This window comes from Eurosta solidaginis, chromosome 3 (genome assembly GCF_040869045.1).
Source record: "Eurosta solidaginis isolate ZX-2024a chromosome 3, ASM4086904v1, whole genome shotgun sequence".
NCBI lineage: Eukaryota > Metazoa > Arthropoda > Insecta > Diptera > Tephritidae > Eurosta > Eurosta solidaginis.
In genome coordinates this window covers 217,485,602-217,509,996 of record NC_090321.1, presented here as the reverse complement: position 1 = coordinate 217,509,996, position 24,395 = coordinate 217,485,602, and the positions used below count along the sequence as shown (strand labels likewise).

At 37.8% G+C, this 24,395-nt stretch overlaps 1 protein-coding gene across 8 annotated transcripts in view; it reads left to right on the top strand.

The window, feature by feature from the left end:
- Positions 1-24,395, top strand: part of tun (tungus) — a 328,073-nt gene that overhangs the window by 182,887 nt on the left and 120,791 nt on the right. The window contains exon 3 of one of the 8 annotated variants that reach the window (XM_067775136.1): positions 2,166-2,936. The exons of the other annotated variants lie outside the window; for them this stretch is intronic. Coding sequence (XP_067631237.1) covers positions 2,166-2,656 — 491 coding nt within the window. The 3' untranslated portion in view covers positions 2,657-2,936. Of the gene's footprint in view, positions 1-2,165; positions 2,937-24,395 lie in introns of those variants that run through there. 8 annotated transcript variants of the gene reach the window in all.

Here is a 24,395-nt window from a genome sequence, read left to right as displayed (position 1 = left end):
TATATGCCATACAACCGATCGTTCAGATAAGGAGGTTTTTTGCCATTTTTTATATTTATCTTAAACTCGTTTAGGTATGTACATCTGTTCACGATATGTTTCTTATCTTATACAGCGCATTATTTGGAGAATGCGAATGGGATAAGATTATTGTTCAGCCCCATTCATGAAAGGTATAAAGTCCCGTCCTTACTTGTTTATTATTACTTCCTTTATATTAGGTCGGCTTAATGTTTGTCCGCTTTTCATACAAATCTTGCAATCGATTTTTAAGTAACTTCTCATTGAGCTACAAAGGTGAAACCTTACACATAGGTTAGAACACCGTGACAATGCAACCAAAGGGGAAAAATCCGTTAGGTGGCGCACGGATCGAAATAATTAGATAAGAACTTAAAAATTTTCAAACCAGCTTCTTGATGAGCTAGAGACTTGAAATTTCAAACTTAATTCAGAGGTCGATGACACGATACAAAAAGATTCGCTAGGGGGCACACGGGATTAGATATTTAGAAAAATTTTACGAAACGGAGGGAATTTTGGGATTGATTTTTATGTAAGTTCTCATTGAGCTACAACTGTAAAACTTCACAGATAGGATAAGACCCCAAGAAAATTTAAGAAAAGGAGAAAAAAAAATTCCGTTAGATGGCGCACGGACCGAAATATTTAGACAAGAATTGGGAAATTTGGTGTTTTGAGATCGATTTTAAACTAACTTCTCATAGAGACACCCTGACAAAGGAACGAAAGGAGACAAATTCCGTTAGGCGGCGCACGGATCGAAAAAATTAGATAATAATTTGGAAATTTGAAATCGGGTTTTAAGTAACTTCTCGATGAGTTAGAGGCTAAAAATTTAGAGCTTAATTCAGAGGTCGTTGACAGCCGGTGACACAATACAAAAAGTTTCGCTTGGGGGCGCACGGACTGAGATATGTAGAAAAATCAAGCGGAATGGAAGCAATTTTGGGATTGACTTTTATGTAAGTTCTCATTGAGCTACAAGCGCAAAACTTAACAGATAGGTTAAGACACTGAGAAAATTTAAGAAAAGGAGAAAATAAAAATAAAATAAAAAATTTTAAGCACTTCTTTTATGTAAATGGACAAAAATCAGCGAAAAATGTCTCCTTATATAAAGACATTTTCTTGCTAAATTTTAATTTTTAAATTTTGACATAGAAATTGCAAAAATATTTATGAGAAGTAAAAATATAAAGGTGGAGCGCAATTGATTGACTAATAATACCTCCTTTCCTGCCAACTTTCCAATCCAAGTAATGTGCGCTCCACTTTTATATGTATTTTTACTTCTCATAAATATCTTTACAATTTCTATGTCAAAATTTTATAATCAGCGTTCAGCAAGAATATTTTAAGGATACATTTTTCGCTGATTTTGTCCATTTATATAAAGGAAATGCTTAACATTTTTTTATTTTCTTTTTATTATTTGTAGCGATGTAAACTCAATTTCTATATTCCTACAGATGCCGCCTTAAGCTTATAAAATTAAACGAATATGTTGAAGATGAAAAAACTTTAAAATCGGATTAAATTAACATCCCATTAACACTTAATACAAGATCTTGATTATGTCAACCCACTTAGCTTCCAGCAGTGTCGTTGCTCAAATTTTAGTGCACTGCCCCCAACTATGGTTTTGAAAACAGATAGAACTAATTAAGTACATACATTGTACTTTTCTCTGTTTATTCATTAAAAATACAGTCATTGTACGCACATCACATGATCGTTCTCAAATTAATGAATCTATTCAGTTGTACAAATGTTTACGTATATACAAGTAAACAACTACAAGGAAATGTTCTCTAATTAGTTTGATAGAACAAAAGCTGTTTGTTCAATTTTTATTATACTAGAAATTTTGTCAGGTAATTTGCCCAACAATAAAATAATTAGCATTTATTTCAATTTATTTAACTTTGATTAAAAAGTATTGTTATTCCTTAGATCTATAGGAAAAAGCTTTTGTTTGCTTTTAGTCACACAACAAAATGTGTATAAATAGCGCCCAGAAAAATTAAATTCACTGCTTCACTTCAAACTTAACAATCGACGGAAAGACTTACAATAAAATGAATTTTCGCAGTTCTTTCGCGATCCTCTTTTTCGCCCTTTTTCTCAATATCGCATTATAGGTGGCAGTGATTGGAACATACTGGATAGTCCATACGTGGTATCAATAAATTATTACGGCGAATATGAATGCGTTGGTTCTTTAATCACTTTTTGGCATGTGGTTACAGCTGGCCATTGCCTGATAAATTTAGACGAGAATCATATCACTGTTGCAGCTGGTGTATCCGATGTACGTGATATACAGCAAAATGGACAAAGTCGCAATGCACTGCGTATACGTTATGCACCTAATTTTAATTCGACAACGCTAGATTTGGACATAGCTGTGATTAAAGTGAGTGAACCCTTTGAGGAATGTGATACAATAAAAACAATACAACTTTGCTGTAGTAAATTAACCCCGCGCACAGCAATGCGTGTTAGCGGATGGGGTTTGACAGCTCCAGGCAATGAGGACGTTCCGTTTATACTCCAATCTGCTGTCTTGTATATATTAAAAAAGGACGAATGTGTGGATCGTTATGCGACAACAGGGGTATTTTTTAACTGAATCAATGATTTGTTCTGGAACTAAGGAAGGTGATACATGTTGGGGAGATTCCGGTGCCCCGGGCGTTGTGAATGAACGACTTTGTGCTGTGGTATCAGCTGGGACATCCACTTATAACTCCTATTATCCCACTATATATACAACTATAAATAATGAAACGGTTCGAGCTTTTCTAAATTCAGAGCAACAAAATTAATTGCAGGGTGTGCAGAATTGAAGTGTTATTTACAATTAAATGTTTATAATAATGTCAATAAAAAAAAAAAGGTTGTTTGTAGTTAATGTGTGGACGCATGTAAGTGCCTTAGGTTATAAGATCAAACTTTAATCGTTAATGAATACAACATGAAAAAAAAAGAAAACTACCAAATTAGTAAGGCAAACTTGACCGATCCATAACGATATAACGGTCATACATAACCTTACCATGGCCAATGAATTAGTTTTTGGATTTTCGCCATATCGATAATCTATAAATTTTTGCTTTTGCTAATTTAATCACATTATGGAGTTATTATTCTTTATATATATATGTTAGCTGGTCAATTGTATTTAATATTATGTAAATAAATAGGCTATTTTTGACCACAAATTTGCTTTAGTGCAAAGTAAATGAAAACTCCACTATTTCGGCTCAACGTTTCGCTAAGCACCTTAGCTTCTTCAGGAGCGAAAACTGAATTTACATATTTTATTTAGCAATTTTTAGCACAAACAACAACAATGAAAACATGAAAATAAAATTTAAAATTAGGTACAACGATGAAAATCAGCCCAACCCTTCAAATACAAGGTGAATACCGCGTCGAATATCGTAAATGAAGTACTTAGTATCAGCCACAAGCAGTTTTGGAACACTAATCTAAATAAAATCCGGAATATTTTAAAAAACAATAATTATCCGCACACCCTAGTACAAAATATAATCCAACAAAAGGTAGCGCAAATAGAGAATAGAACTACGAGAATCCCAACAACAAACACCACAAACCAGCCAAAAAAGTTTTTCAGCGTAACTTATATACCGAAACTAACAGAGAACTTCGGCTTTGTTTTGAAATGGTTTACATTTTTGAAGTTATACTTCTTTAGGCGCTTTATAAAAAATTTATGAGAGTGAAATTTTAGAAAATGTGACACAAAAGTCAGTTCCTGTGTATGTTCGCTTTGAATTGTACGCGCAGGATTGCTTTGAGTGGGATGCACTCATGTATATATTCGAAAAAAAATATCTACCAACAAAATAGAAACAGCGCCGCTGTGTGTTCGTATGTATGTATATACATATTTATATGCTAATGTTTGTGCACTAAGAAGATTTCATCGATCTGAAGCCCGGTTTTTCAGTAGTTGGTTAAGCTAACTTAAGCGATAGTCAAATTGAAACTCCAGTTAAACTACTGAGCAGTTTTTCAGTCACAGTTTAAGGCCGCCTTTGGGGTATGCTTTTTAGTGCGATAATATTGTTTTTTTTTTTATTATCTAGATAATTTGTAAACACGGCAACAGCTGGATTTTGTTTACCCAACAAACATGGACAAAAAGTTCTCCAGCGAAATATATATCTAGTTCCGGAAGTGATATCCAACATCATTATTTAATTATTCTTAAAGCAGATAGTTATCGAGTTTATATCCAACTTCATTCTTCAATCACTATCGAACCTTTGAGAAATTTTGTAAAATTAAAAGTTTTCGGGTTGATCTCGAACGGCATTAAGATTTTCCAATTATTATCCTAATTTCGAGAGATTTTGGGAACTGTACATTTGACTTATTTTGCTTTGTTGATTTTCCGACAGGGTGGATGAATGAAGTATATATTGAAACGATTTTCCGTCATTTCCAATATAATCAAATGTACAGTTCTCAAATGAATATTCAACACATTTCTCCAGTTGATATCCTACATTGCATATCGAGTTGAGGTGGAGTTGAAAAAAATCTCCAAGGTGGTACCACCAAAGCCAACAGCTGTTTATTATGAGAAATAATGTACAATATGTAACGAAATCATTTGCCTAAAAAACTAATACATGCTAGGAGACTACTTCAGCGAGCCGATTTTTCTATTAAAATTGGCCACCAATCACGATTCATACTACTTTCCAGTATTGGGTAAAATGAATCTAATGGGTATGGTTCCAATCCGTAAGCACCAATAGGACACGGCTTTTTTGAAACGTTCTGGCTCACTTCACTCATTCGAAAATTTTCACTGGATACATACTGGCAAATATTCATCGAATACCTACTAAACTCTGTAATTCAAATTCAATAAAACTAAATTAAGCTTAAATATATCTATACAATAGTAATAGTGAGTTGAACGCGCACTAAAGCTGAGTTTCATTCTATTCTTTGGACGGAAAAGCGACAGTGAACTACACCATATTGCCTCCGTGAGTTAATTTACTTACATTTTAATTGCAACCAGAAAGGGTGCTCCTAGTCTCTGCCGGATAACACCACACGGATTGTGTTCATGCTAGCATCATACCTGTTGCTGCTGGGTATCATACGAGAAAGTCCACTGCGCAACCTCTTCCACTTGCTGCAAGCAACCTTATCTCACACAAAAGGGACCCCAGTTACAATAGTATTTCCACAATACTACGTAAATAAACCCCTGATTGATAGCAGTAATGATGCGTAATTTACCAAAAATAAATTATATATATTTTATTTTATTTTCGTGAAAATACTTTGGTATGGAATCTTACATATGAGTCCAGTTAGAGAACCACCAGTTGGGAATTAAATTTTTTCAACTTAAGTAATAGCATTTTTTGCTTTATAAAAAATTCCCTCTTTTTCTGAGTATGCTATGATGCTCGAGTTGGGCCACTATTTCGAAGCAACTCTTGAAATTTTAGAAGTATGCCTAGTTATCAACATGAGCTCTGATGGTACTCAAGCCCAAATGCGTGTTCGGTATATTAGACACCATTTCGAACGAACACTAATTACTAACTGATAGGTTAACTAGAGTTCAACTCTGCCAGATCGGCCGCTTAAGCTCAGCTTAAACTTCAGTTAAGCAAGACTGAAAAGATGCAGAAAGAGTTTAAGCGTAGTTTAACTGAACTTGTACTGAAAAACCGGGCCTTATACGTATATAATATTTCTTCCGTCCATGCGGTTGTCAGTAAACTACTCCTAAACGACTAGACTGATAAAAAAAATCTGTGTGTGTTCAATTGGGTTTGAGGATGCTTCAGATTCACAATTTGGTTCAAAGGCCGACCTATTCTACTAAAAAGTGCGTACTTCTTTCTTTTCGGAAAGGGGACCAGGGTGCGCTCTATTGTAATAAATCGTATTTCTTGTACGAACCCTGAGAGTGTTCCTGTACAACTTCTTTCGGGGAAGTGGACCATGGACCGATCTATTCGATCAAATTCAATTCACTGTTCCATTTGCCTGAACTTTGGGTTGTAGGTAGCGCTTTGCCTAGTAAAGTACTAACGATATTTGTTTTTCGCGAATTGGGCCAGGACCGGTCTATTCCAACAAATTATATACATGACTCGATTTGCCTTAAATTTGGTATATAGGTAGTCTTTTTTCATCATAAGGCACTGATATAAAAACACGGACTAAAAAAAAGCACTTTGGGCTAAGGCGGACGCAATCATCATTTTCAAGGCGAGAGATGCGACATACGCCGACATATTGCGTAAAGTGAGAAATTGCAACGAATTAAAATCCCGGGTTGGGAAGTGAAAGCGATTAGAAGGACGGCGAAAGGAGAGCTGTTACTACAGCTGAAAAAATCGGAAGTAGGGAAAACAAGCGCCTACCAAGCAGAAATTGAAACGGTGCTAAAGGACTCGGCGAAAGTTATAGCAAAGTCCCAAATGGTCAAACTACAGTGCAGAGATCTCGATGAAATTACTACGCCCGAGGGCGACGCCTTCCACCATCAATGCAACATCAAACGTCCAGATGTGACTGCCATAAAAAGCATACGCACAGAGTACAGTGGCACGAAGCCGGCAATTATAAGCCTTACAGCGGATGAGGCCAAGGCTGTTCTTAGTACGCAAAGAATCCGGGTAGGATGAGGTTCTTGTCGATTTAGAGAGATCAAGCAAGATATACGCTGTTATAGGTGCTGGGGCTACGGGAATATAGCTCAGAAATGTAAGGAAACTGTTGAGAGGTATAGTCTATGCATGAAATGTGGTCTGGAAGGTCCTAAGGCTGCATGTTGCGAAAACGCACCGAAATGCGCGGTTTGTGGCGGGCAATATTCGGCAGGCGGTTTTAAATGCCCACAACGAAAGGGCAGCAAAATGAGTGCCTCATGAGGGTATTGCAGCTCAATTGAAACCATTGCGAGGCAGCCCAAGAGCTATTATCCCAAACAGTCAATGACGAAGGATATGACATAGTTGTACTTTCTAAACAATACAAAAATCGTCAGAAGCAGGGTTGGACTCAGACTCGACAGGGAAAGCCTCAATTTGGGCACCAGGGAAATGTCTTCCACAGGAAAAATCAACGGTGTATAAGTCTTCAGTTGCTATGCCCCTCCGAGCATGACCATCGCCGAGTTCGAAGACATGTTGTACGGGATCACCATGGAAGCACGAGGTCAACACCCGCTTTTAGTGTGTGGAGACTTCAATGCATGGTCATCTGTGTGGGGAAGTAGACAAACCAACGAAAGAGGGAGAGTCCTTCTCGAAAGCCTAACTTCTTGGAGGCTAGAACTCCTAAATGAACCAGGGATATATACCTTCGATACAGGCACCAGATGATCCATTATAGATCTCACCTTTACTAGCGACGAAATAGCAAGACGAGAAAAATGGTCCATCCATAAGCAACGTCTACACATAAAGTTATTCGCGTGGAGCTACTCGAAACTCCACGAAGGGTAGCAGCAAAACATCTACAAATTAGGAAATGGAAACAGCACCTTTTCGATCCTGGAAGGATGCCATAATACGAGGATCGCATGCGGAAGACCAGTCGGTTCAAATAGCTAAGTCGCTATGTATGGCATGTGATGCTGCCATGCCCAGAAGTCGCGGAAAAACCCAGCGAACTCCGGTGTAATGGAGGAACGACGAAATTGCGGAAGAGCGTGGAAAATGTCACAAAGCACTAAAAATAGCGCAGAGGGCACCCTCATCACCACGATATGCGGAGCTACAAAGCACCTATGTTGCACAAAGAAAGGCACTTGAAAATGGCATAAAAAAGAGCAAGAAGTTGTGCTTTAGGAAACTGCTGGATAATTTTGACCTCGAACCTTGGGGATCAGCCTACAGAACTGTGATGTCCAAAGTTAAAGAACCGATATCACAGCAACCCACGTTCCCGATACTTATAAATAATATTGTTCAAACACTTTTCGCACCGCAAGATCGCTAGACTTATCGAAGCGAGGCTCTCGAAAGTGCGGAAATTCCGCATACTACAGAGCAAGGAGTGCTGGACGCTGCAAACAAGAGTTGCTGATAACAAATCCCCCGGACACGATGGAGTACCAAACACAGCCCTTAAAGCCGCGATCAGGACTAGACTACATTATTTACTGGTATTTTTAATGCCTGTATGCAAGAACGCGTGTTACCTCACCCGTGGAATTGACCAAGAGTTGTCCTCTTGCTGTAACGCGGTAAACAACCATCCTCATACAGGCCACTATGTATGCTGAATTCCCTAGGAAAGATTTTCGATCGTATAATTAGCGAGCGCCTACAGCTGACTCTAGAAAGCCCACGTGGCTTATCGAATAATGAATATCGATTTCGCAAATCAAGATCCATCTTAGATGCAATACAAACTGTCGCCAATATAGCTGGTGGAAGCTATCTCTTGAGGCCACAATAAAAGGAAGTTCTGTGCACTGATTACGTTGGACATCAAAAATGATTTAAACTGCGAACTGGATGCAGACAATGGCAGTGCTGCGAGGCTTCGACACACCAGCTTACTTACGCAGAATATGTGTAGCTATTTTAAAGACAGAGTACTTCTTTTTGACACGCATCAAGGAGCAAAAGAGTACAACATTGTTACGGTACTTCCTGTTTTTGTGGTAAGGAACGGTGGCAAGCAGGCTTGCGAGCCCTGGCTAGCTCGTCGGTTAGGGGGGGTCTTTTCCACCGTCCTCGCCTACAGTACCCGTAAACAAAAATAGAGGGATTCATGCCTGTGTGTTCATATAGAGATAGGGTGAGAAATAGACAAGGTGATAGGAAAGAGAAGTCCCGTCCAGGTCAGGTGGAGTCCACCCTCCCTCCTCTACATATAAAATGTCGCCTTGGGCTTCGCTATTACTGCTTATCCCGAGCGAAGCCCGCTTAGCCTGACACTAGTCCGTCTGTCAAGAGTCTAAGAAGCCACTAGTTACCCTAACCTTTGTCCATGTCAGTCGACATACCCACGTCCCCTCTTCCGCGCCTGCGCAACGCCTTCACCAAACAAAAAAGGAATTCTGTCTACTCATCGTGGGATTTCAACCCATTAACCGAAAAAAAATACCGAAAAATAAAAATAATTCAACTCGATTTTTTTTCTTAAACGTTATAAATGTATTTCTTAATGTATATTTCCGTTAATAAACAAATCCAAAAAAAAAAAAAAAAAACAAATTAATTGTTCTTAAGCCTATGTGCTTAAACCTCTAAAAATTATGTAATGAAAAATTCAACTCAAATTTCAAGTTTATGTTTAAAATGGCTCAAAGTTATTTTTATACTCAGCTGAACAGAGCTCACAGAGTATATTAACTTTGTTCGCATAACGGTAATCCGTAACGGCATAAACTAATCGAGATAGATATAGACTTCTATATATCAAAATGATCTGGGCGAAAAAAGAAATTCATTAGCCATGTCCTTCCGTCCGTAAACACGATAACTTGAGTAAATTTTGAGGTATCTTAATGAAATTTGGTATGCAGATTCCTGGGCGCTCATCTCAGATCGCTATTTAAAATGAACGAAATCGGACTACAACCACGCCCACTTTTTCGATATAGAAAATTTCGAAAAACCGAAAAAGTGCGATAATTCATTACCAAAAACGGATAAAGCGATGAATCTTGGTAGATGCGTTGACCTTATGACGCAAAATATAAAATTAGTAAAATTTTGGACAATGGGCGTGGCACCGCCCACTTTTAAAAGAAGGTAATTTAAAAGTTTTGCAAGCTGTAATTTCGCAGTCGTTGCAGATATCATGATGAAATTTGGCAGGCACGTTACTCCTATTACTATATGTGTGCTAAATAAAAATTAGCAAAATCGGATGACGAACACGCCCACATCTAAAAAAAAAAAATTTTTAAGTCAAATTTTAACCAAAAATTTAATATCTTTACAGCATATAAGTAAATTATGTCAACATTCAACTCCAGTACAGATATGGTGTAAAAAAATACAAAAATAAAAGAAAATTACAAAATGGGCGTGTCTCCGCCCTTTTTCATTTATATCGCGTAGAATACTTTTAAGGCCATAAGTCGAAAAAAATTTACCAATCCTTGTGAAATTTGGTATGTGTATAGATTCTATAGCGATAACTGTTTTCTGGGGCGCAATCGGTTGAAGCCACGCCCAGTTTTTATACACAGTCGACCGTCTGTCCTTCCGCTCGGCCGTTAACACGATAACTTGAGCAAAAATCGACATATCTTTACTGAACTTAGTTCACGTACTTATCTGAACTCACTTTATCTTGGTATAAAAAATGGACGAAATCCGACTATGACCAAGGCCACTTTTTCGATATCGAAAATTACGAAAAATGAAAAAAATGCCATAATTCTATACCAAATACGAAAAAAGGCATGAAATATAGTAATTGGATTCCTTTATTGACGCAAAATATAACTTTAGAAAAAAACTTTGTAAAATGGGTGTGACACCTACCATATTAAGTAGAAGAAAATGAAAAAGTTCTGCAGGGTGAAATCAAAAACCCTTGGAATCTTGGCAGGAATACAGTTCGTGGTATTACATATATAAATAAATTAGCGCTACCCGAAAGATGATATTCTGGGTCACCCTGGTCCACATTTGTGTCAATATCTCGAAAACGCCTTCACATATACAACTACCACCACTCACTTTTAAAATACTCATTAACATCTTTCATTTGATACCCATATCGTACAAACAAATTCTAGAGTCACCCCTGGTCCACCTTTATGGCAATATCTCGAAAAGGCGTCCACCTATAGAACTAAGGCCCACTCCCTTTTAAAATAATCATTAACACTTTTCATTTGATGCCCATATCGCACAAACAAATTCTAGAGTCACTCCTAGTCCACCTTTATGGCGATATCTCGAAAAGGCGTCCACGTATAGAACGAAGAATCACTCCCTTTTAAAATACTCATTAACACTTTTCAATTGATACCCATATCGTACAAACAAATTCTAGAGTCACCCCTGGTCCACCTTTATGGCGATATCTCGAAAGGCCGTCGACCTATAGAACTAAGGCTCACTCCCTTTTAAAATACTCATTAACACTTTTCATTTGATGCCCATATCGCACAAACAAATTCTAGAGTCACTTCTGGTCCACCTTTATGGCGATATCTCGAAAAGGCGTCCACCTATAGAACCAAGACTCACTCCCTTTTAAAATACTCATTAACACTTTTCATTTGACACCCATATCGTACAAACAAATTCTAGAGTCACCCCTGGTCCACCTTTATGGCGATATCTCGAAAAGGCGTCCACCTATAGAACTAAGACTCACGCCCATTTAAAATACTCATTGACACCTTTCTTTAGATACCCATATCGTACAAACAAATTCTAGAGTCGCCCCTGGTCCACCTTTATGGCGATATCTCGAAAAGGCGTCCACCTATAGAACTAAGACTCACGCCCATTTAAAATACTCATTGACACCTTTCTTTAGATACCCATATCGTACAAACAAATTCTAGAGTCGCCCCTGGTCCACCTTTTGGGCGATATCTCGAAAAGGCGTCCACCTATAGAACGAAGACTCACTCCCTTTTAAAATACTCATTAAGACTTTTCATTCGATACCCATATCGTACAAACAAATTCTAGAGTCACCCCTGGTCCACCTTTATGGCGATATCTCGAAAAGGCGTCCACCTATAGAACTAAGGCCCACTCCCTTTTAAAATACTCATTAACACTTTTCATTTGATGCCCATATCGTACAAACAAATTCTAGAGTCACCCCTGGTCCACCTTTATGGCGATATCTCGAAAAGGCGTCCACCTATAGAACTAAGACTCACGCCCATTTAAAATACTCATTGACACCTTTCTTTAGATACCCATATCGTACAAACAAATTCTAGAGTCGCCCCTGGTCCACCTTTTGGGCGATATCTCGAAAAGGCGTCCACCTATAGAACGAAGACTCACTCCCTTTTAAAATACTCATTAAGACTTTTCATTTGATACCCATATCGTACAAACAAATTCTAGAGTCACCCCTGGTCCACCTTTATGGCGATATCTCGAAAAGGCGTCCACCTATAGAACTAAGGCCCACTCCCTTTTAAAATACTCATTAACACTTCTGGTCCCCCTTTATGGCGATATCCCGAAAAGCCGTCCACCTATAGAACTAAGGCCCACTCCCTTTTAAAATACTCTTTAATACCTTCCATTTGATACACATGTCATACAACACATTCCAGGGTTACCCTAGGTTCATTTTCCTACATGGTGATTTTCCCTTATTTTGTCTCCATAGCTCTCAGCTGAGTATGTAATGTTCGGTTACACCCGAACTTAGCCTTCCTTACTTGTTTTTTTCTTGTTTTTTCTTGTTGGTTTGCTCCTCAACGCTTAATTTTTTTTCTGTTAACCGTGGTAAGCTAAAAAGCTTAGAAAGGCTGACAGTTGGTGAAATCAACAAGCAAAATCTCGGGTCAAAATTCTCTAAACGGTAGGGAAAGCTATACCAGAAAATTTGGTTTTGCGGGCCTGAGTTTGCAAATTGTCACAAAAAAACAAGGTTTCTGAAAAGGATGCAAAGAAAAATTGTGAACCGAAAATTTCGTGAAAAAAATTAAACTAAACCCGAAACGTGGAATAACCCCCAGGCTAAATTCTCCTCACAAAATAATAATTCGCTTAAAAAAAAGCAAAGCGCTGCCAGTCTCTCCGTCCTATCTGTGGTTGTTGTGGTTTTCGCTGCTTTTGTGTTTATCCTTCTTTGGCTTATCGGGTTTTGCTTTTCCATCCGACTGCTCAAAATAACATTGCGCTAGGTTTTTTTTTGTTTAATATCTAAGGTTTTTTTCCTCTATGCGGATTTCCCGTCGGCTTTCATGCAATTAAATTAACATCAAACTTCTTGGGTGGATCCGGTCCAGGGATAACCCCGCCGGGTGGGGCCTGTGATAGAAATAGAACAAAACCTTACTAAGAATTCTATTTATTTGTATTTGCTTGTGTAAGTATGTATATGTGGCTACGTAAATGTGTGTCTTATTTATTCGCATTAATTATTTTATATTTTTATTTATTTAATTAATTAATTTATTTATTTATTTAATTTATGGTATGACAGCGGTTATAAATTTAATTTATTTAGAAAATGAACAATACTATTATTATTTTTTTAAATTTATTTTGGTTTAATTTATTTTATAAGAAGTAGTATTTTTATTTAAGGTTTTACTTGTATAATGTTTTCTTTTTTATACCTTTCATGAAAATGAAATGGTATATTAATTTCGACACGAAACCCAAAATTGAAAGTCCTTAAAGGAAAATAGATAGACCCACCATTAAGTATACCGAAATAATCAGGTTGAAGAGCTGAGTTGATTTAGCCATGTCCGTCTGTCCGTCTGTCTGTTTGTATGCAAACTAGTCCCTCAATTTTTGAGATATCTTAATAAAATTTGGTGAGCGGGTATATTTGGGTGTCCGATTAGACATTTGCCGGAACCGGCCGGATCGGACCACTATAGCATATATCCTCCATACAACCGATTTTTCAGAAAAAGAGAATTTTTGTAATATCTTACTCAATTTAACAGATTGAAGCTTCAAACTTCACCATATACTTTCGTATATTGCACATATTGTTGCCTGAAAAAATTGATGAGATCGGTCGTATATATAGTATATATCCCCCACAACCGATTGTTCAGATAAGAAACTTTTCGTAATTACTGTCCTATTTTAAGAGCTAGAGGCTTCAAATTTCAACGAATGCTTACATATATAGCATATATTGTTGTCTGAAAAAATCATAGAGATCGGTTGTATATATAGTATATATCTCATACAACCGATTGTTCAGATAAGAAACTTTTCGCAATTTCTACTCCATTTTAACAGCTATAAGCTTTAAATTTCACCGATTGTTTACGTATATAGTATATATTGTTGTGTCAAAAAATCATAGAGATCGGTGATATATATAATATATATATGATGGTATATATAGTATATATACATATATAGTATAAATACATTTTTTTTTGCGATTTCGGCCCCCTTTTAACAGTTACAAGCTTCAAATTTCACCAAATGCTTACGTGTATAGCATATATTGATGTCTGAAAAAATCATAGAGATCGGTTGTATATATAGTATATATCTTATACAACCGATTGTTCAGATAAGAAACTTTGCGCAATTTCTGCCCCGTTTTAACAGCTAGCAGCTTCAAATTTCACCAAATTCTTACGTATATAGCATATATTGTTGTCTGAAAAAATCATAGAGATCGGTGGTATATATATTATATACTTCATATAAACTGTCATTTGTGCCCCTTTTTTACTGATAGAAGCTTCAAAATTCATAAAATTTCATCAAATAGTTACGTTTACGTCATATATTTTTAAAATACGTGATTCGTAGTCATAGTTTTTACACGCAGACCACAAAAAACCTGAAACTTCGCATCCTCACACAAAGTACCTACCTATTTTTTTATTTTATATTTATCTTAAAAATCGTTTAGATATGTTCAAATTTCACCAAATGTTTACGTGTTTAGCATATATTGTTGTCTGAAAAAATCATAGAGAGCGGTGGTATATATAATATCATACAACCGATTGTTCAGATAAGAAACTTTGCGCAATTTCTTCCCCATTTTAACAGCTAGAAGCTTCAAATTTCACCAAATGCTTACGTATATAGCATATATTGTTGTCTGAAAAAATTATAGAGATCGGTGGTACATATATTATATACCCCATATAAACTGTATTTTTTTGCCCCTTTTTTACGGCTAGAAGCTTTAAAATTCATAAAATTTCATCAAATAGTTACGTTTACGTCATATATTGTTGAAATACGTGATTCGTAGTCATAGTTTTTACACGCAGACCACAAAAAACCTGAAACTTCGCATCCTCGCACAAAGTACCTACCTATTTTTTATTTTATATTTATCTTAAAAATCGTTTAGGTAAGTAGATCTGTTCACTATATATTGCTTATCTTATACATCCGATTATTCGGAGATTAAGAACGGGATAAGATTATTGTTCGGCCCCATTCATGAAAGGTATGAAGTCTTCGGCACAGCCGAAGACAGCCCCGTCCTTACTTATTTTTTTTTTTATTTTAGGTTTTATTTAGTTTTAGGATTTATTTATTTTAAGCTTTTAATAAATTTAGAATTTTTTAATTATTATTTTTTATTTTTTTTTTTGATTTTATTTAATGTTAAGTTTTACTTAATTTTAGCTTTTATTACATTTTAGATTTTACTGAATTTTCGGTTTTATCACAATTTTAAGTTTAAGTAAGTTTTGAATTTAATTAAATTTTAGATTTTATTAACTTTTGGGTTCTGTTAAGTTTTATGATTTTTATAAATTTTAGGTTTTATAAAAAAGTTTAGGTTTAATTAAGTTTTAGATTTTATCTTGATGTTTTTGCAACCTTTGTTTTCTAATATCTCTAAGTATTGCTGGCTCGAGGTCAAAAGTTTTTGTTGGTTCCGCAAAAAACAATAAAACACTAAGGTTTTTGTGACTGCCAATATATTTCAATTAACTTCGGTAATCGTGTTCAGGGCAACTAAACAACATAAAAACATACAATTTATTTATTAATTGTAAATTAAATAATACATTTTTAAAAAACTAAATACATACATTTATTTTCACGTATTTACCGCCTAACGTCCGTTCTTTGTTAATAAGTGCCTGTATGATTGTGCAATATTGTCAATGGCTGTTTTGTAATTGAATCTTTTATTTGCCGTGTGTTTATTATGTGTAACATTTCTATAGTCATCCTTTTCTTGTTTTGTTGTTCTTGCTGAGCAACTGAAGCGACGTCGAAGTTCGGACAGTGGCTTTTGTTAGTACAGTGGGCCATGAGTGCTGTTTTATAATTAGTCCTACTGTGACAATGTTTGTAGTCGGATTTATGTTGTGAGAGTCGAGTTTTCAATTTTGATTTTGTAGTGCCCACATAAATGTTATCGCAAGATTCAATCTCATTCCCTTTGCATGGTATTTTGTAAATTACATTACTTTTCTCCGTTTCAGGTATTTTTAAGTTCTATCAAATATATGCTTTAATGTGTTAATGGGTTTGTGGGCTATTTTAATTTCTTCGCTAGATTTAGATTTTATTTAACTTTAAAATTTTATTAAATTTTAGTATAATTTAATTGTAGATTTTATTAAACTTTAGGTTTTATAAAATTTTAGGTATAATTAAATTTTATATTTTATCAAATTTTAGGTTTTATAAAATTTTTATATTTTATTTTATTTAAACAAACTATACTTTTCCCTTACCTTAAAGCTTGTTGCAGGTCCGTTTTGAGTGTACCGGTGGCCGGTTCCGTAACCTTGCGGTCACTTACAGTACAAAAAATTCAACTATTTTCACAAGTGCAAGTTATGAAAAAACTTTTTGTATTATTTTTTTTTTTGTTCACGCACTAGTTATGAGTAAGACGTCCTTTTCGGTCTTGGACACTTCGATCATTAATTTATATTTTATTTCGGCTATTAAGCGCAGCCATCGCCAAAGTAGAACGACAGGTTTCCCTCGCCCGTTTTTCACTCAACACCCGAAGGAATTACCCATCCATTCTTGCCACTAAACGTTATTCACAGATACATACATGCCTACACAGCCATTAAAACTGACATCTACAAGCTATCTGTATAGACATCATTCACGCTTTTACAAGGGAAAATACTTTCCATGCATACATACATTTACACACACGAAGTCGGGTTTGACATGGCTGTGTATTAGGCATTGGCAACTGGTTTGACTGTTCGATGTTGCTTTATATGTTCGACGATGGGGTGCTTTGGTTTGACGTGTTTCCTAGGTATCTGATCAATTTATGTTGCATTCACTACAACAGGCTGTCGTTGCAACATCAGTGGAAGCATCCCCCAGGGATCTGTTCTCGTATAACGGGGTGCTAAAGATTGATCTACCAGAAAACACGCAAATTGTGGGATATACTGATGATATTGCAGTGGTAGTAGTGGTCAAGAAACTGGACCTGCTTCAAGCAATATGTAATGACCAAGTAGGAAGAATAAAGGAATGGCTGGCCAATACGGGACTGGAGTTGGCTAGTTAAAAAACAGAAGTGGTATTGGTAAGTTTCAAACGGTCGGCGAACGAGTTAGTCTTAACTGTTGGGGATCATCAAATCACTTCAAAGGGTTCAATAAAATACTTGGGAGTGCAAGTTGACCCTAAGGTAAGTTTCAAAGATCACTTCGGAGATCCCGTCAACTATTGTCCACAGTAACCAGGTCGATAAACTATACGCACCACCAGTGTGGTACGGATCTAAACGGACCTATCAAAAATATATATTAGCAGCATACCGACTTGCAGCTATAAGAATAGCATGTGCTTATCAAACGGTATCCGTCGACGCGATCCTAACCCGGAAAATCCCATTGGACTTACTGGCAAGCGAAATGGCCGATCTGTATAACACTAATATCGAGCGATCATCTGAAGAAGCCAAGAAAAGTGCATGGACACAAACAATAGCTAAATGGCAAGAACGGAGGGAGGCCTCGAGTAAAGGGCGCTGCACCTTCACATTAGTTTGGGACGTAGATCAATGTAATGAGCGGAAGCACGGCGAACTAAACTGAGTGGACATGGCGGTTTAAAAGAGTATTTATGGAAGCGTAGGATAGAGGAAGATCCTCTTCACTCCGTAGGTGTACCACGGAGTTGGAAACGCAGATCACGTCATGTTCCACTGCCCCCGTTTTCACGAGGAAATACTCACCTTGCATAGAGTTTTTTCGGAGGAACCTACCTCGAGAAATTTAGTATCACAAATGTGCAACAGGAAGGAATGCTGGACTATAGTTATCAAAATGGCATTTATAGTCATGACACGCTTGATGGGAGATGAGAGAGAGCGCAGAGAAATGCGCAGGCGAAGCAGTGGCGATTAAATAGACACTCAGAGCAAATAGCGGGAACCTGGAGGCAGGGAAAACAGTAGGCTCTTAAAACAATGAGAAATATGGAACGCCATCATGAAGTAATGCGACCAAGGGCTGTCATTTCAATGTAACACCATTTAAATTGTTACGTCCCTCCCACAAATTGTCATCCTTCCACCAGATCCTTGCAGCAGGACTGCGCCATACTCTCTTGCTCCGGGAAGGTATCGAACCCAATCCGGGCCTACACCTGACCCCGGTCCCGAGAAATGGTTTTGCTGCGTATGCCGGAAAAGAATATTTTTAGGACGGTCCCACTCTTGTTAACGTGTCACGAGAAGGGCTAGACCCCAAAACCCGACGTCCTCGTAACTTTTATAAATATTTTGCAGCTCCTTGCTGTTCACGCCCAAGGTCTCCCGTAGTCTGCGCCTTAGAGCCTCCCCCCCCCCCCACCCCCCCCTACAACCTTCCAGCAGCTCTGCTGCTCAGCAAGCCACAACAAGTACCCGCTGCTAACTACAACCTCCGTAGTAGAGTCGGTAGCAATGCCGAGCATCAGTCCCGCCCCGTCTTCTTCTCCCCCTCTTTCCGGCACTAGCAATCGAGTAAGTCAGGGAAACATACTCTTAGTCCCTACCACATTTTGCATCGTTTGTCAGCACAGAATATATGTTTGCGACATCTGCCCAATGCAGCTCCTTGGACGGTGCCACTTTCCCAGATGTTAGAAGGCAATCCCCCGACCGGTTTCATTGCGCCATGCTGTCAGGCCGCAAACCCAACTACTCCGGGTACGCCAATGATTACCCAGGGGCTTCCAGTCCCAGGGCCACAACAGCAATTGCGTCCTGGCCTCCCTCAACTCAGGCTTAGTCACCCGTCACTTACCCCTAGGGTGACGACGTCTCCCCCGTTGCACTTCAGAATTCTGCAGTTAAACTTTAATGGCATAACTGGGAAGACCACGAAGATAGTCGATTTCATGAAGCGGCATAACATCCGCATTGCTGTGATTCAAGAGACCAAACACCAAGATCTGCTCTGCAGGCCTGCTCTGGGTATAACGACAACAGAAAATATCGGCATATCTGTCGGGTCAGGTGATGTAAACTTGGAAATCATCAACATCTACATCCCGCCTGTCACCTGTTGCCCCAGTGGATACCGCCATGATATCAGCGCACTACACACTGTCAATAATCGCATTATCTTAGGCGATTTCAATGCCCATAACGTTCTTTGGCATTCTAACTAACTTTAAGAAAGGAATGTGGGATGACTACAAATCCTTTGCAGACAATCGCTTTGCTACCCTCCCTATCCCGAATGATGCCCGCCAAGGGGAACGTGCTTCCCGCAAGTTCATCGAATCTGACTCGGCTCGTTTTATTCCCGCCGGAAAAATTCCGGAAATCCGGTCTCATTTTCCGGCGGAGGCCGCAAATTTATCAAGAGAACGTGGCCTTATAAGACAGCACGTCCCCGGCAAACCCCAAATAAGGGATGTAAACCTACTCATCAGATTGCTTGTAGATGAACACAAGCGGGCGAAATGGGAGGAGTAATTAATGAGTTATAACCTCCCTGCGGGGTGTGTAAGCTTTGGTCCACCTTAAAGTGCCAATCGAGTCCGTTTAAGCACAATGACAAAATCTCCACCGCCTTTGGCGATAAAGTGCTGCCGGATGGGAAAAAGGCGCGGGTGCTTTTTGCCGACAATATGTAATGTACTCTACTGTTGACAAAGTTAGACGGCCGGCCAACACACGCACAGACAAGCATAAATACAGCACGTCCTCATTTACCATCACCACCAAAGAAGTTGAGGATGCCATCGGTCGTGCTAAACTATCTAAAGAAGTTGGCCCAGACGGCATAGCCATGCCGATGCTTAAAAACGTAGGCAAAGAGGGATTTAATTATTTAGCGCTTGTCCTCAACTTGTCCCTATCCACCTTCATCATCCTCGAATGGAAAATGGCCAGGGTGGTTTCGCTATTAAAGCCTGGGAAACCAGCTAACATAGGAGATTTTTATCGTCCGATATCTCTCCTATCGCCAGTAGGAGACACTTGAAGCCACTCTGCTTCCCTATTTTAATGCAAATTTGCCACTAGTCAATGATCAGCATCGCTTCCTAAACTTACATAGCATAGATAAATTGCGGATTAAATTAAAAAAAACCCCCACAATAGGGCAGTACTCGTTGCGTTAGACCTGTCAAAAGCTTTTGATACGGTCAACCACGGCACGTTACTGCAAGACTTGGAAGGGTCTTCCCTTCCTGCAGCTTTTAAATGGTGGACCGCAAATTATCTGCCTGGTCGGCAAGCATCGGTGCATTTGAAGATCGTGGCATCCAAACCAAAAAGAATCAAACAAGGGGTGGCACTGCCCTCAGAACCGCTACGGGTTGTCTCCTTATGTCCCCAGAACACCATCTACACAATGAGGCGAGAGCACTCCCCATTAGGGAGAGAAATGAAATGCTAACTAAACAGTTTCTGTTGAATACCCAGAAACCTGGGCATTCCAACAGACATCTGATTGATTAGGCTATACCGCCCAGGGGCTTGAGGGGTAATCTTCGTAAGCATTATGAGGAAATACGACACCTGAGAACAGAGCCGTATGAAGAACAAGCAGGTCCTCAGTGATATCCACAAACAGACGTCGGACCTCTGTGCCACGAACTGCCCGGCAAATCCGGTACTCAAAGAAAAATACCCAGAACTAGCATAGGAGAAACGCACTCTCCCTAGGGAAACGCGAGTCACTCTAGCTCAAATTCGATCTGGATACTGTAACAGGTTAAACTCTTACCTATCCAGAATCATCCCCGACATACAAAATGTATGCCCCTGCTTGCAACGTGTCTCCACATGACACCAACCATCTCTTTAATTGTATTGTGGAACCAACGCCTCTAACACCCCTCTCATTATGGTCCTCCCCTGTTGAAACGGCAAGTTTGCTTGGACTCCCGTTAGAGGACCTTGATGACAATTTGTGATTGGTCGCACTTATTGGATGGAGCGGAGCTCTGCAGCAGAAACAACAGCAACGGTTCCAAGAGTGGGGAAGTTTTTTAGTCTACAGACACACGGTTGCTACGACGGCAATTATGGCGCATTAGGCATTTTTCAGCCCTTCCGCACAAAAAACAGAGAAAAGAGATAAAAAAAAGCTACTGATAGATAACTGAAGTATTCAGTCATTACTGGAAGATGTTACGGCAGTGGACATAATTAAAAAATAAAGAAATTCGATTAATTCGCGAATTTATACTAGAACTAATGTAAGAAAACAAATTTTTGTATACTCAGCTAAGAAGAGCTCTATATACCAAAATGATCTGGGCGAAAAAAGAAATTCATTTAGCCATGTCCGTCCATCCGTCCGTCTCTCCGTAAGCACGATAACTTGAGTAAATTTTTAGGTATCTTAATGAAGTTTGGTATGTAAGATCCTGGGCATTCATCTCAGATCTCTATTTAAAATGAAAGATATCGGACTATAACCACGGCCACTTTTTCGATATCGAAAATTTCGAAAAACCGAAAAAGTGTGATAATTCATTACCAAAGACGGATAAAGCGATGAAACTTGGTAGGTGAGTTGAGCTTATGACGCAAAATGGAAAATTAGTAAAATTTTGGACAATGGCGTGGCACCGCCCACTTTTAAAAGAAGGTAACTTAAAAGTTTTGCAAGCTGTAATTTGGAAGTCGTTGAAGATATCATGATGAAATTTGGCAGGAAAGTTACTACTATTACTATATGTGTACTAAATAAAAACTTGCAAAATCTGATAATGAACACGCCCACTTAAAAAAAAAAAACTAATTTTAAAAGTCAAATTTTAACAAAAAATTTAATATCTTTACAGTATATAAGTAAATTATGTCAACATTAAACCCCATTAATGATAAGGTGCAACATAATACAAAAATAAAAGAAAATTTCAAAATGGGCGTGGCTCCGCCCTTTTTCATTTAATTTGTCTAGAATACTTTTAATGCCAAAGGTCGAACAAAAATTTCCCAATCCTTGTGAAATTTGGTAAGGGCATAGCTTCTATGACGATAACTATTTTCTGTGCCACGCCCAGTTTTTATACACAGTCGACCTTGTGTCCTTCCTCTCGGCCGTTAACACGATAACTTGAGCAAAAATCATATATCTTTACTAAACTTAGTTCACGTACTTATCTGAACTCACTTTATCTTGGTATAAAAAATGGCCGAAATCCGACTATGACCACGCCCACTTTTTCGGTATCGAAAATTCCGAAAAATGAAATAAATTCCACAATTCTATACCAAATACGAAAAAAGGGATGAAACATGGTGATTGGATTGGTCTTTTTACGCAAAATATAACTTTAGAAAAACCTTTGTAAAATGGGTGTGACACCTACCATATTAAGTAGAAGAAAATGAAAAAGTTCTGCAGGGCGAAATCAAAAGCCTTTGGAATCATGGCTGGAATACTGTTCGTGGTATTACATATATAAATAAATTAGCGGTACCCAACAGATCCTGTTCTGGGTCACCCTAGTCCACATTTTGGCCGATATCTCGAAAACGCCTTCACATATACAACTAAGGGCCACTCCCTTTTAAAACCATCATTAATACCTTTAATTTGATACCCATATCGTACAAGCACGTTCTAGAGTCACCCCTGGTCCACTTTTATGGCGATATCTCGAAAAGGCGTCCACCTATAAAACTAAGGCACACTTCCCTTTAAAATACTCTTTAATACTTTTAATTGGATACCCATGTCATACAAACAAATTCCAGGGTTACCCTAGGTTCATTTTCCTACATGGGGATTTTCCCTTATTTGACAAAGGATGAAGGAAAATCGTTCCAAAAAACGTCACCCTTTGTCTACAATTTGGTTGATATTTCCCAAACGTATGTGATATGGAATTAAAATCCACTTATAAACCATCTACGAAACCCTACGAAACCAAGGCGGCTAAGCTCTCAGCTGAGTATGTAATGTTCGGTTACACCCGAACTTAGCCTGTCTTACTTGTTTTATTAAATTTTTCAAATTTAAACTGAATTTTATTGTCCTTGTTCACAATCTTTTCCAGTCCTCTTATTCATTTATTGAAATAAATTATTTGCATGCAATTAAAAGCTATTTTTTAATGGTGACAAAGAAGTATAACTTCTCTTGCGCGTACTTACGAACGACTTTTTTTCTTTGTAGCGATGTAAATTCCTACAGATGCCGTCTTAAGCTAATTAAATTTAACGAATATGTTGAAGATGAAATAACTTTTAAATTGGATTAAGTTAACGTCCCATTAACACTTAATACAAGATCTTGATTATGTCAACCCACTTAGCTTCGAGCAGTGTCGTTGCTCAAATTTTAGTGCACTGCCCCCAACTACGGTTTTGAAAACAAATAGAACTAATGAAGCACACGCTTTGTACTTTTCTCTATTTATTCATTAAAAATACAGTCATTATACACACATCACATGATCGTTCTCAAATTAATGAATCTATTCAGTTGTGCAAATGTTTACGTATATAAAAATAAACAACTAAAACTAAGGAAATTTCCTCTAATTAGTCTGATAGAACAAAAGCTGTTTGTTCAATTTTTATTATACTTGCAATTTTATGAGCTGATTTGCCCAAAATTAAGATAATTAGCATTTACTTCAATTCATTTAACCTTGATTAAAAAGTATTGTTATTCCTGAAATCTAGATGAAAAAGCTTTTGTTTGTTTTTTATTCACACAACAAAATGTGTATAAATAGCGCCCAGAAAAATTAACTTCACTGCTTCACTTTAAACTCAACAATCGACGTAGCATCTTAAAATAAAATGAATTTACGTAGTTCTTTCGCGATTATGTTGTTCATCCTTAGCTCTCTCTTAAATAATACGAACTCGCAATATCGCATTATTGGTGGTAGTGATTGGAATATACACGATAGTCCGTACTTGGTATCAATAATTTATAACGGCAAATATAAATGTGTTGGTTCTTTAATCACTATTTGGCGGGTGGTTACTGCTGCGCATTGCGTGATAGATTTTAAGGTGAATTACATCACTGTTGCAGCTGGTGTATCCGATTTACGTGATATACGCCAACATGGTCAAACACGCAATGCACTGCGTATACGTTATCCACCTAATTTTAATTCGAAAACGCTAGATATGGATATAGCTGTGATTAAAGTGAGTGTGCCCTTTTTCAAGTGTGATACAGTAAAAACAATAGAACTTTGCCGAAGTACATTAAACCCGGGCACAGCAATGCGAGTTAGTGGATGGGGTTTGACAGCTCCAGGCAATGA